At 30.9% G+C, this 13,529-nt stretch overlaps 1 protein-coding gene across 2 annotated transcripts in view; it reads right to left on the bottom strand.

Annotated features, from left to right (window-relative positions):
• The window catches only part of LOC144845259 (phospholipid-transporting ATPase ABCA1-like), a 51,932-nt gene that overhangs the window by 31,543 nt on the left and 6,860 nt on the right, over positions 1-13,529 (bottom strand). For both annotated transcript variants that reach the window (XM_078702447.1, XM_078702448.1), the window contains exons 5-10: positions 10,406-10,554; positions 6,454-6,575; positions 1,872-2,069; positions 912-1,023; positions 373-497; positions 53-250 (exon numbers count right to left, since the gene is read on the bottom strand). In XM_078702447.1, the coding sequence (XP_078558573.1) occupies positions 53-250; positions 373-497; positions 912-1,023; positions 1,872-2,069; positions 6,454-6,575; positions 10,406-10,554 (904 nt within the window). The remainder of the gene's footprint in view (positions 1-52; positions 251-372; positions 498-911; positions 1,024-1,871; positions 2,070-6,453; positions 6,576-10,405; positions 10,555-13,529) is intronic.

Here is a 13,529-nt window from a genome sequence, read left to right as displayed (position 1 = left end):
CAGCATTCAGCTTTTTCTTTAAAATAATTAGACATTGTAAAACTAAACTTACAAGTTTCAGCAGAGTGGTTGCATTAACCTGTTCGCTAACTGCTCGAGAAAGCTCATCTAACTGAGCGTCCGTCAAATTACACAATGAGTCACTGAGCGTCTCCAAAGATGCGGGATCAGTAACGTCCACATAATTACCCAGCGCGGTTGTATTGCACACGATAGGCCTCATTAGACTGCCCTCAGACAGAAGTTGCAACTAGAGAAAAAAACAAGTATATTATTATTAAATATAAGACCATGTTTAATGGTTTTAATTGTTGTTATTATTGTTATTTAAAAAACATTTTGATGGAATAAACAATTCTGAGTGAATCTTACCTCTTGCAAAGAGGTTGTTGAATCTAGCAAAGTGTTGGTTGCTCCTTCAGACAGTGAAATGTTTTGGTCTAAAAATGTTTTCAACTTTGTAGGATCATTGATAACACTGCTTAAAGGAAAATCACCTGAAAACAAAGAGATTCAATAAAACACATATCACACTCTTGTATTATTGTATTCCTGAAAAAATGGTTTGAACTGTATTGTAACATCCATAGGGTTATTATTACAACTAGAGAGGCAACTAGACTGTAGACAACAGAGAGAGAGGTGGTGTGAATTGGCAGGGACTACTCAAAATGGACACCGAATCTGCATTAAATAATTCTATAAAACATATTAAAAAAAATAATAATTTAATAATTTAAAATATTACAAAAACCAAATAAAATACAGTGCAGTTTTAATAAAATGATGTATACTCATTGATAGCAATGAATTTTTTGTAAATATCTTATTTTCACAGAAATGGGAGACCCCTATTAAGAGGAATATATTAAATATGCCTCCTTAATACAAGTTCTACTGTATATATTTACCTATGTCAGTTACTCCAGCATCCTGTAATTGTTTGGTTATTTTTTCTAACTGTTCAGGATCAAGGCTTGAATATGATGACGGATCAAAGTTAGATGGACTTAAATTCCCAGCCTGCAAGAAAGCAATGAATGTTATCATTATTTTGAGCATTAGTGAGACTCTAAACTGTATATTTCAAGGTTCAATTTCAATTCAATTTAATTTATTTCCAAAATATAATAACATACATACATGATAATAAATGCAATGAAGTAATCATGTGGGAGGAGAGTCATATAAGTCAGAAAGACTTTAAGTTTGACCCACCCCAGAAGGTGTTCAGGGTACTTGTGATAATAAATATATAAAATGTATTAGTAGTGCCCTAATTAAAAGATACACCTTCAGTAGCCAATAAAGTGTCCTCTATTAAGGGGGTGGGGTGGTGTCCCCAAGGCAATTGGGATTCTAATGTATTATACAATATGGGATACATATTCAAAGTTTGCAATATTAGAACTGTAATATTTCAAATTTAAACAATGGAAATTCCCATTACTTTTATTGTTTATGCTTATGTTTCGTAATATTTATTCAACCAAAAAATAGTACATATTTTATTTAACATACATTTTAACATAATATATTCCTCTTTTTTGGTTAGGATCTGGTTTAGAAGTAATAAACTCTTGTCTCAATCAGACCCCTCAATATAAACTTTTCTATAAGAAATTCAGTTGGATTTTGAAATTCAAAGAAAAAAGAATGTACAGAAGAGAGACAAAGTATAGTACTTGTTCTATTCTGGTATTGAATAAATTTAATTGATTTAATTGTATGAGTAAATTGTGACGGAAACCGGAACCAAGGCAATAAACAACTACATTCTCAATTCATTATTAACTAATCCTCTATTATTTACATTGGCTATTGTTAATATTTTAATACTCTATTTATAAGCTGCCAATATGCATACTTACTCCACCAATAATTTGACTCCAATCAAGATTTTGAACAATATCTTCTCCGAGTTTATTCCAATCGTCGGTAGTAAGAACACAGAGTTCATCTTTTGTTTCCGCCAGGAGAGTAGGATCAGAAATATCCAACAGAGTCTGAAGAGCAGTAGCATTGCATGCTATAGTTTTGTATTCACCACTCCCAATTATATCAATCATCTGCACAAAATAAAAATTGGAAAAAGAATGGAAAAAATATACAACTATTATCATCTCTGGTTTATAAAGCCAAGTCTCCTTGTGGGCGGGTCTAGATATTATTTTTAATAATTTAGGGCAAAGGAGAAAAGCAGAGAGTAGGGAAAAAGGTTTATTGTATATAACATATATAAAATAACATGAGACATATACAAATGCATAATATTATTGTAAAGTCTTTTAACTATTCTAGTAGAACTGAACACCTTGTGTAGGTTACAGTACATATTCTATTCTAGCCCTTTATGACCCATCTCCCACTAAATTCCTTCCCCAACTGTTCATGTAAAAAAAAATTGGGTCATGTTTCCTGTACACCTCAATGCACTAAATGTAGTAAATCGACCTATGTAGCTAGGTGAATCCCTCCAGATTTGGTTTCTGATATAGTCAAACATATTAATAGTATGCATCTCTTGTTTGCACTTCCTTCTAGTATGCTGGTCTTTTTCAGTTTTTCTCTCAAGGGTATAATAGTCTATATTCAATATGTATTTGTATTGTAAAGCTCTGTCTACACTATCAAACTTTATGTGACAAAAAAATGTGATGTATCTGTGTAGATGTGAGGGTCTATTTTAGTCATTAATCGCGATTAATCAGATGTCAGATATTAAACGCAATCAATAAAACGATCAACTTGATTCAACCAAAGCTATTTTAAAATACTATTTAGGCCTATCAATCAATATTATTAAGGAAACAAATCAGAAGTTAAAATGTAAATTAATTAAACCAACACAGCCCCTCTACAGTAGTGAGATTAAAAGCGGCTCAGACCCCTTTAGAATATGAAAGTTTTTATGACAAATAAACATGAGACTAGATGAGTGATATCGGAGGATTAATTCGTCGATGGTAACGGCATGGACGACAGGACTATCACTGCCTTCTTACGTACCCCAAATGTAACATGAGTAAGTAAGTATGAGGGTGCGATTAATGACTAAAATAGACCCTCACACAGACATAGCTTTATCTACTGTGAATTGTTTGTGTAGGTTTATTGAACTACAACTTTACTTTATGGTACAATAAATTTTTTTTTTAATTATACAAGCACCATGTAAACTATCTTATCACAAATGCAATCAAAGGAAACTAGATAACGCCAATTGACATATAGGAGATGGCAAATACACATGCCAGGTAATGTTGTATAAACAGTACAAGAGTGATAATAGGGACTTTACGAAACACGAAGGGAAGCGATAGGACGGTGCTCATGAATAATTTATGCACGAGCTTTAACAAAGTGGGTGGAGCTTAGCGTGAAATTCCGTCGTCCTTTTTGTTTCCATTTTCCCGTTTACAGAAAACGACTAGAAATAATATATATATACAGTATAACCTTAAATATACAGTTCAAATGACACTTAAACATGGAATTTTCAAAACTCTAAATAATACTTCAAACTTCTACTTTTAATTGTTTAATGAAATAACATTTTTATTGGGTTAAAATGGCTGTGTTAAAAGCGGCGTTTGCATGCCCGAGATAGTAAGACTAGGCCTATGCTGTAACACCAGAGCCCAAGTGATTCAGAAGGGCCTCGCGCCACGAGACAGTAAAGGGATTGGAGAGATATACTGGTCGTTGTCTTTTCGCAAAAAGTGTGCGTAACTAATGGCTATGTTGACTGTATATGATTTTACGCTCTAGCGAACACAAGATATTCGTCGTCCTCCCCTAACCGTTGTGTTTTGTAAAGTACCTATTATAAAAAATGGCTCTAAAAAAATAAGGCCAGCCATTGACTCAAAATTACCCCATCATATCGCCTAGCAATATTCCAGTGTTTACAATTACACACTGTGGTGTCAACACATGCTTGGTACAATATGCTCCCCAGTGCATGTAAGCTCTGCTAATAGATGTGAAAGGTTTATATTTCAAACTTTATTTGTTCTTATGAAATGCTTACAGCATCTTATTTGAGTGGAAATATGACTATCTGCACTAGTCTATTAATCTTTACGATAATCATAAAATAAAATTTGAAATACAGTAAATTGTATAATGGCTTGCCTCATTTATTGGGGATATGTTTGATATCATTATTCAAACTTATCAGTAGACACTGCAGTAAAAGATTATTTGTATAGTCTATAAAATTATGTACACAAGTACCTGAAATCAGAGTATACACGTAGACAAACAGGATTTGACTGCCATCAGTATTAAATAAGTATTTATTCAGAAAGATAAGCTATCTCTGGATAAATAATATCAAACATCAATCAAAGTTATTGATAAACTGTATCAAGATAATAATTTAAATGACAACTGAATTTCAAAATTTGATATATTATTGTACTGTATGTTTATTCTTTCATTCATTTTAATCATCATTTTCATTTATTAGCCGATTCTCGGTAATGTATCCACAAACTGTCCAGTAATGAATTCTCGCAATCTGTATCCATAGGCCATACCTTTTATAATACAGACTCATACAGATGTGACACTATAACAGAATTTGCCTGATACCGGACAGATAATGCCAGTTCAAATGTATTATTGTACTGTATGTTTATTCATTCATTTTTATCATCATTCTCATTTATTAGCCAATTCTTGGGTACAGTATCTATAAATTGTCCAGTAATAAATTCTCGCAATCTGTATCCATAGGCCATAAGCCAAATCTTAACCTAATAAAGTACTCCGCATGTGACACGATACTATTACAAAATTTGCCTGATGCCGGACAGAATGCCAGTTCAAGTGTATTTTTTAATTTTTAATAGCAATCATAACAATTAAAGTGAAAGTTATCTTAGTATCACATGTATTAAGGCAAATTTTTAAACTGTTTTACCATGGAGAAATAAGTTATAACTTATTTCTCCATGGTTTTACATATTGCGTTACATCCTGTTTCACATTTATTTTAACGGCTATTAAGTGGACACCTTCAAGGCTGAACAAAGTGTCCTCTTAACAGAAGTGTCTCCAGAATATTGGTTGTAAAAACATATATTTCCCTTTATCATTTCAAGGGTTCAATTAGACCGATCCCTGGTTAGCGACGAAGGCGTATGCCCTTTCTTCGGTTTGGGTTTTTTGGCATGGTTGGAATTCCCTTTTTAGTATTAGTTTATGTACAGCGCTTAGAGGTTTCACAACATTAGGCGCTATATAAATCCAGGATATTATTATTATTATTAAGCAAAAGTATACACTGAATAGGGGTGTCTCAAAAAAGGGTTCTACTGCAATAATTATCTTATAAAAAACATAACAATGGCAACATTGAAGACCTATGTATTATTATTATAAACAACCTTTTTATAGAGATAACCTAACTGTATTGTGTTGATATCATATTTCTAATTGTATGTGCCTTGAATTTAATGAATATTTTAGCTCTATAAATTATTTATGTGTAGAGCTACACACCAGATTAATAACTACTTGCGTTCAATGTGGATTACAGTGCATATCAGGATTGAAATATTAATGTTAATACAAGAATCAGATTGAACATTATGCTGAGTTAATTGTCATTAATATTCTGAAATAAAAACAACTTTAAGCTCTGTCTAGACTATAGTTTGACAAAAAAAGTGTGATATGCCAAAATATGGTAGTGATATGACATCATCATGTCCATATATGGGCACATCACATTTTTTTTTGTTAAGTTTGATAGTGTAGACAGAGCTTTATGGCAACTATCATAACATGCAGTTTTACAAGTTGTCACAAATAAGGAATTTTGAGGATTGTATGTTTCTGTATTATTTTTATTTTGAATAAATTTAGGACGACCCAATTAATTCTTACACAAAAGAATTAGTTTCCATTGGGATCGAACACTATTTAAGATCGTATTGCAAATCGTCATCAGAAACTTTTTATTTCATGACGCGGCATAAACTAATAGCTGTTGTGTCAAGATGTCATACATTAAAACTATTTTTGTTGGGTTGACTGACTCTTGTCCTTTTCGAAATATGAAACGACCAAATTATTAAAATATTCATCAAAACAAAATGATTTCATAAAGTTGTTATTCATTAATTTGTCAGCTGTTAAAATGGAATTATACTAAAGCCCTAATTATCTGACGAGGGAATTAAGAAATAAATTGGGTAAGACACGAAAGTCAAATGTATCTGTCTACACTATCAAACGTTATGTGACAAAAAAGTGTGATGTGCCCAAATATGGTAGTGATATGCACAAATATGGTAGTGATATCAAATCATCATGTCAATATATGGGCACATTACATTTTGTTGTCACATAAAGTTTGCTATTGTAGACAGAGCTTAAGAAATTACAGATTGCACCCTAAATTAATACAGTACTCTAATGTAAAAGATAGTATGAACTTACCTGTTGAGGGGTTATGGGAGAATTTAACAGTGCATCAGCTACTTCAGGTGTTAGGTTCAAATCTGACATTAGTTGGTTTTTGACATCAGTTGGGTCCTTTAAGTACTCGGCCAAAGATTTGTCTGCAATGATAGAAGAGAAGGAAATATGCTTTAAGTACAGTACAGTATTTATTAAACAGAATAACTGCAATGTTATCAGGTAATATTGCACACTGTATTTGAGGCCTTATCGGCAACAGAAGCTCTACAGTAGGACTCATTTGCAGAATCAAGCTGTGTGTTGTTATTTGTGTGGCAAACTTAATAAAATAACTGAAATAAAACAGTAAAAATAATGTTTTTGTAGTTTTATAATAGCTAATGTGAGATAAAAAAGACTGGAATTTTACTACAAAGGTTTTTACTACACTTGAACTGCCCCTGTGGAAAAGGTGGGGGATTGGATGTAATGGTATATCAAAATGACTGGAATTACTGTACAGTATCTGGGATGATCTAAATCCCCCCTCACCCCTACACAACCTTGATACTAGTTTTCAATAAAAGCAAAACAAACATAATATTTGTGTGATGTATCAGACATGCATGATACTTATTATTTCAACTTGCAGTATATGTCATATCTTGTTATTGTTGGTCAGTGTTGACTTATAAAATACATTCCATGGCAGACAAAGTCTATATGAATGCCAATCGTTTTGGCGAATCGATGAACGCTTCAAATGTTATGCTGACTTCAGGAAATCAATTTTATTGTGAAATCAGAAACTTGGCAAATTTTGCCAAAGATCCTAGGATGATAGCCAAAAACCAGACATGATTAATTTAGAAAAATCACTGTTTTATCCTCCAAAATCAGAAAAACTGAATTTGTAGACTTTGTGGCAACTTATATTGTATTTTAAGTGTAAACAAAAGACGTATGATATTTTTATGTTGTGATTAAAGGGACCATATTTATTAAGAGACCATAATAAATATTCTACTGCAGGAATACAATACCAGTTCTAAGCCCTTTACACACAAAAATGATTCATAAAATATCATAAAATAGCCAAAAACAAAAAGTAAAGCAGAGGAACCATTTACAACATTCCGTTCTCAAGCAGTTTACTGCAGTAACTATTTTGTTTACTCTTTTAACCTTTTTGCATTATAATATTATACACTGTTGATTGTAGTGACTATACCTCATAAACTATAATACTATTATACTATTACAGTAAAAACTGTAGTTTACTGCAGTAACTGTAGAATTTTGACATGGTCCCTAAAGTATTCCCATAATGAAATTCATCTTTTGTCAGAGTAAGGCAAACATATGACGAAATTCATCTAATTTGCACAGTATAATTTTTCACAAATTGAATTGTAAAATTGTATTTGTTAACCATGTATGGTTAACAAATACATTGATGATGATTTTCGTCAGATGTACTGTATATTAGGCCAAAAAAAAAAAATTATTGTGTTGGCCACGCCCGACCGACCCTAAACTGCCGAAAATGAAGGTCGGCTTTTTTTTTTTTTTTTTTTTTTGAAAACGGCAATTTTGAAACCGATTGGTGAAAAAATATTGTCTTATTTGCCAAATTGGCGAACATATTTCACCTCCGCCGGATTGTAAAAAAGAAGCGTGCAACCAATCGTGAATCATTCACGTGATAACCGGAATACGCGATTATTAATTTTTGGGGGATCCAAGTTTAAATTAAATAAACACTTTAATTACACAGTGGTTGAGACAGGTTTTTAATAGTTATCACATTTTTAAACACCCTCATAATTAATGGACTCTACCAATTTTGATCTGCAGTAAAAGAACAACAGATCGTACATCGCACAAGGTTGTTGATGCAGTGTTTTTTGGTTTTACTTTACAGTACTACGATCCGATTACGGACTTGTTAAATGATTTAAAAGGCATGGGTTCGCCAAGCAAGTGTAGGCCTATATACGTTTAATAAAAATGTACCTAAGATTGTCGTAAGCTCTTTTGTTCAAACTTGTTATTTATATAGCGATAATCCATCCGTTCCGGCATGCACACTAGGCTTCTAGCCGGACCTCTAGTCTCGATCGATCGATGTCGCTGGTGGGGAATTTCCCCGCGATAAGAAATCGGCGAAATATGGCTCATAAAATGGCCTACATTTTAATGTTATATCTTTAATGCCAGTGTAATTACGTATGGATAAAACAATATAAAACTCAATATTTTTCATCTAGTTAGAATAATATGTTAACTTGCGTAATGTATCATTAACACGGAAATAGTTTATTTCGATCTTGATTGTTTTTGTTGGCTTTAAAAATGGTAGCTAGGGCTAGCCTAAGCATTTTTGCCTAAAAAATCTAGGCCTACGTTTATTTGATAAACCTTTTTAAAACTTTTGTTGAAACAATTATAGCTAGCGTGAGCCTAGGGTGCTATGAAAAGTGTTTAAAAGTCTTTTTGTATCAATTGTGTAAATTGTTTATTATTTTGCCGGCAACACATTTTTGGTCTAAAAAAAAAAAAAAAAAAAAACTTTTCCTACCGACCTACCCATTTTTAGGATTTACCCAAAACGTGGCCAACACAATAATTTTTTTTTTTTGGCCTTATAATCATACTGTAATTACTATTAAACTGTATACAGGTAGTATTATATATAAAATAAATACCACAGACACAAAACAAATTCTAAACTGCCTGGTGATATACTGAAAATGTATTCATTAATTTGAAACGATAAGATGAGGAAATCTGTTAGTGTTAGAATCTTTGTTAGGGCAACATTTCTTATTCTCACAGATTTCCTCATCTTATCGTTTCAAATTATTATATTAAAAGGCAAAGAACATTAATTCTAAACCACCCAGTGATATACTAAAAATTTAATAATTATTTTATATTCAGAAATATTCTCACAATACAGGAAAAGTGATCCATCACTTGACGACTCTTAAATTCAGAAAATGCAAACATTAACTGTAAATTCAGTAATGTTCATCAAAACTAATTCCTCAGTGCGTATATTATTCAACAATCGTTTGTTTCGCAATAACACAAAAGTAATTAGAGTACTGTAAATGTCAGCAGTTTTTTAATTGGAATATCTTGTTTAATGGGATACTGTACAAAACAAACACAAGTATATATTCACTATTCTTAACCTTTGATGTAATTTAAATAATACAATCATTTCATTCTACTGTACAGTATATCACTATTTCAGATTATAATAAACAACATAAAAAATAGATTACTATATTTTATAATTTTTGTTTCTTGGAGATATTATTTTGAATTATTATTTAGATGCTCTTTTGTTTATTTGATATGATATTACAGTAACTTGGAGGTATAAAAATAGATTACTATTTTTATAATTCTTGGACATTTTATTTTGCATCAATATTTATTTGCTCTTCTGTTTATTTGTGATATAATTAATAATAATATGAGACAGATATTATGAGAATATGACAGTAACGTGTGGTAAATTGGATGATATAAAAATAGATTACTATTTTTATAATTCTTAGAGATTTTATTTTTAATGATTGCTAGTTGCTCTTATGTTTATTTAATTTAACCACGACACAAAAATATTACAAAAATAATGCACATGGCAAAAACGAATAATAAAAGAATCTTTATGGATCAGAAAAAACAAAAATACCATGAATAGGGATGATGGTGGGTTCTTGCTTTCTCACATACAGTATGACCAACTCATTTTACCTGAAGAACTTCGGCAAATCGCAGACCAAGGTTACTAACAGGGGCGCTGCTACTGTAGCAAAGCTACTCCTAGCAACCACTAACATCTAGTTTTTGCCAGATGAAGATTTGTTGAAAACAAGCCGAAACGTCGCACACGTACGTATTCATGAATGGTTTAACGTAAAGAATTATATGAAGATAATATGAGACAGATATTATTAGAATGATATTACAGTACCTTGTGGAAGGTTGGACGGTATATTTCGCCATTCATCTTGGTTTAGTCGATTGTTGATATCAGAGATTTGCAACCACAATTTACTGCCTTCTTCTATTACTGTTGCATTCGAAAAGATTTGTTCAATGTCAAATAAAACTTGATTTAACCTGAAAAAAAAAAAAATAATTATATTTATAGTGTAGAAAAATTTATTTTACAAATAACATACTGTATGGTTTATTTAAAAGTAAATGAAATATATTATACAATATAATTAGTAATAAGTTGCTCATGTTTATGGGTCACATCTTAGAATATGGTGTAAATACATACCATATTTATTCGAATAAAAGCCCCGCTTTGAAAAATTGGCCACCTCAAATAAATTCCCCCATCCCCATAGAACATCGTTTGGAATATATTCCCCCCTCGAATAAACGCCCCGGTACCTTTATTTTTTCTTTAGAAAACCCGGGGCGTTTATTCGAATAAATAAGGCAATAAATAAATGTAAATAAATGTTTATTCTATTCTCAATATAATAAAAAACAACTTTTAAAAAGAAATAATAAAGTACCATTATAAAAATGTCAATTGCATTGAGGACATACTAATTGTAATTTCTGCTAATTAGTTTACCATAGAAATAATGGGTAGATTAAAAGATTTTAATAGTGAATATTTAATGAATGAAATTGGATTGGGCCATAATGTCATTTTTCTGGAAAATCTAGTTTTCCAATGCAATCTCCACAATTTTTTATTTTATTCATTTTTTTTCGGTATACTGTATAAAAACACAAACAGCGGCTGAAAACACTTGTTAATATATTGTATTATTATATATTGTATTTCACTTAAATTGTATTCACTTTGATAGCAGATTTTTTTTAATTTTAAGGGTAACTGTTTCCCTTAGAAAGTGTGAATGGTGAATATGGCCACAGGGTTCTAGTAGTAGTATTGTACTGTAGTACTAGTAATGGTATCTACAGAATGCGGCCCAAATGTGGCCCAAATACGGACACACGGAAATGGAGATAAATACTTTAGAAATACACAAACAAGAGTATGTAAAATTATGCGAAACCCTGTAATGATGCATACAATATTATATTTACTACAGAAATTTGTTAACAAGATACTTAATTAACAAATCTGAGAGTTGACTGTACCAAATGAAGTTCATTGTGGTTTTGTTCTATTGTCTGAATATAACATTATGCAATATTTTTTTTGCTTTGTGAATTACCTTAATGTAAAAAAAATATGTAGTAAACAGGTAAAGATTGGAAACGGATACAAACACTAAACAATAGGAAACAGGAAACAGGAAGACAAAACAGCTCAATACTGTGTCTCTTTAAATATAAAAGCAAATATTGTATAATATTAATAACTCCCATTCTACTTCTTCTGTTTGGCCGATGATAATACTCATAAACTGAACAATATATTATAAATATGATAAAGTACAGTAGTTTCAAATTGCAAGAGAATCCCTCATACAGTAGAACAACAATACTGAGAAACTTTGTTTTCATCTTGAAGGTGTCCCCTTAATAGGGTTCTGCTTTATAACAAGACAGAAAATGCCTAGCAATAAAGCTACAAAAATAATGTTTTTACAACAAGTTTCTGAATTCAAGATTATGTTCTTTTTAAAGACACTCCAGAATTGTAATGTTTTGTGTCATATAAAGTTGGAAAGATTATACAGTACACTAAAGTAGTAGTATTCAAATCCAAATACATGTCTATGTTTACAATATTCAAGTTTTACAGTCAATCTACAAAAACTAATTAATAGATATAGTAGATCAATAGATAGATAAGGTGGGAAGACTAACTGATTGAAAAATGCTTAATTCGAGAAGGCAATCAACATAATTTGAGATGAGCTTTCTTGTACTTTAGCAAGTGGGCGTAAAGAATTATAATATTAAGGATGCTAAAAATAAAAGAGTATACATAGTATATATAAAAAAACAGCTAATAACACTAACTGCATGGAGTCAAAATAAATATGTGATAAAAAAAATTGCAAAATACTTTAGAATTATATTATTAATTGTATAGTAAACAATTTATTTTTGTTGTTGTAAAAGTTGAGCTGCAATTCAGTTCCTTCTGCTATGGCCAATTATTATAAATATGTATATTTTATGTACAGTAATTCTTTATGTGAATAAAAAAACCAGAATAAAATTATGACAGTAACACCATAAAATAACAATAATAAAGTTACTCTGTATGTAGTAGTTAAACCTGCTTGTTAGCAAAATTGTTATCACATACAGGTATCGTATTTGTTGCATTGACAATTGAATATATATATATGAATATATATATTGACTTTATATATTTACATATCTTTGTTTTTGTTCTATGAGCTGTTAGATTAAGATTTTTTTTTCTCTCTTTTGCTATGGATATAATATTATGTCACCATGATATTCCGAAATAAAAAGATAAATGAAATGAACATACAGGTATCGTATGCCCATGATAAGATTTTCAGCGATTTTTAAACTTATCTTATTTTTTCTAAACGGAATTTGGAACATTAGTATAATAGTTGCAGACTAATACTCCAATTTGGAACATGAACACCATTGATAATGCTTGATTTTACCAATCGTTTTGAAATATATTGTTTCACGCCCAAGACTCAACACTTTTAACGAACATATGCCTCACACGTAAAAACTATGAGAGGAGGCAACCTATACAAGTAATACTCTTTGTGTCCTTATTTCACTTAAAGATGGATTGTCCCCCTGAAAAAATAATTCTTAACAAAATTTTGTTGAATATGCCATTTTTATGTAACATAATAGTTTAATATCCACTTTGACTAAAAATTGGATCGGAAAAAAAATGTATTTACCTGAAAAAACTGTAATTTAAAGCAAAAAATTGCCAAATTGGCTGCCAGTCAGTGGGTTTTTGATTGAATTAAACCATTTATTTTGTCAATTTATAGGTGAAAATATTATTTTTTTTTCTATAGAAGTGATTAACTTTATTAAAACTACAAAATAACATAGTCAAAGTCTGATTTAATTAATCTTCATTTTTAATGTTGTTGGTCACAATACATCTTTAAGGTAAACATCACTTTAAGGTAAGCATAGTTTTA

Source organism: Antedon bifida, chromosome 6 (genome assembly GCF_963402885.1).
Source record: "Antedon bifida chromosome 6, ecAntBifi1.1, whole genome shotgun sequence".
NCBI lineage: Eukaryota > Metazoa > Echinodermata > Crinoidea > Comatulida > Antedonidae > Antedon > Antedon bifida.
The sequence above is the reverse complement of the archived record's forward strand: the minus strand, read 5'-3'. Positions and strand labels throughout refer to the sequence as shown.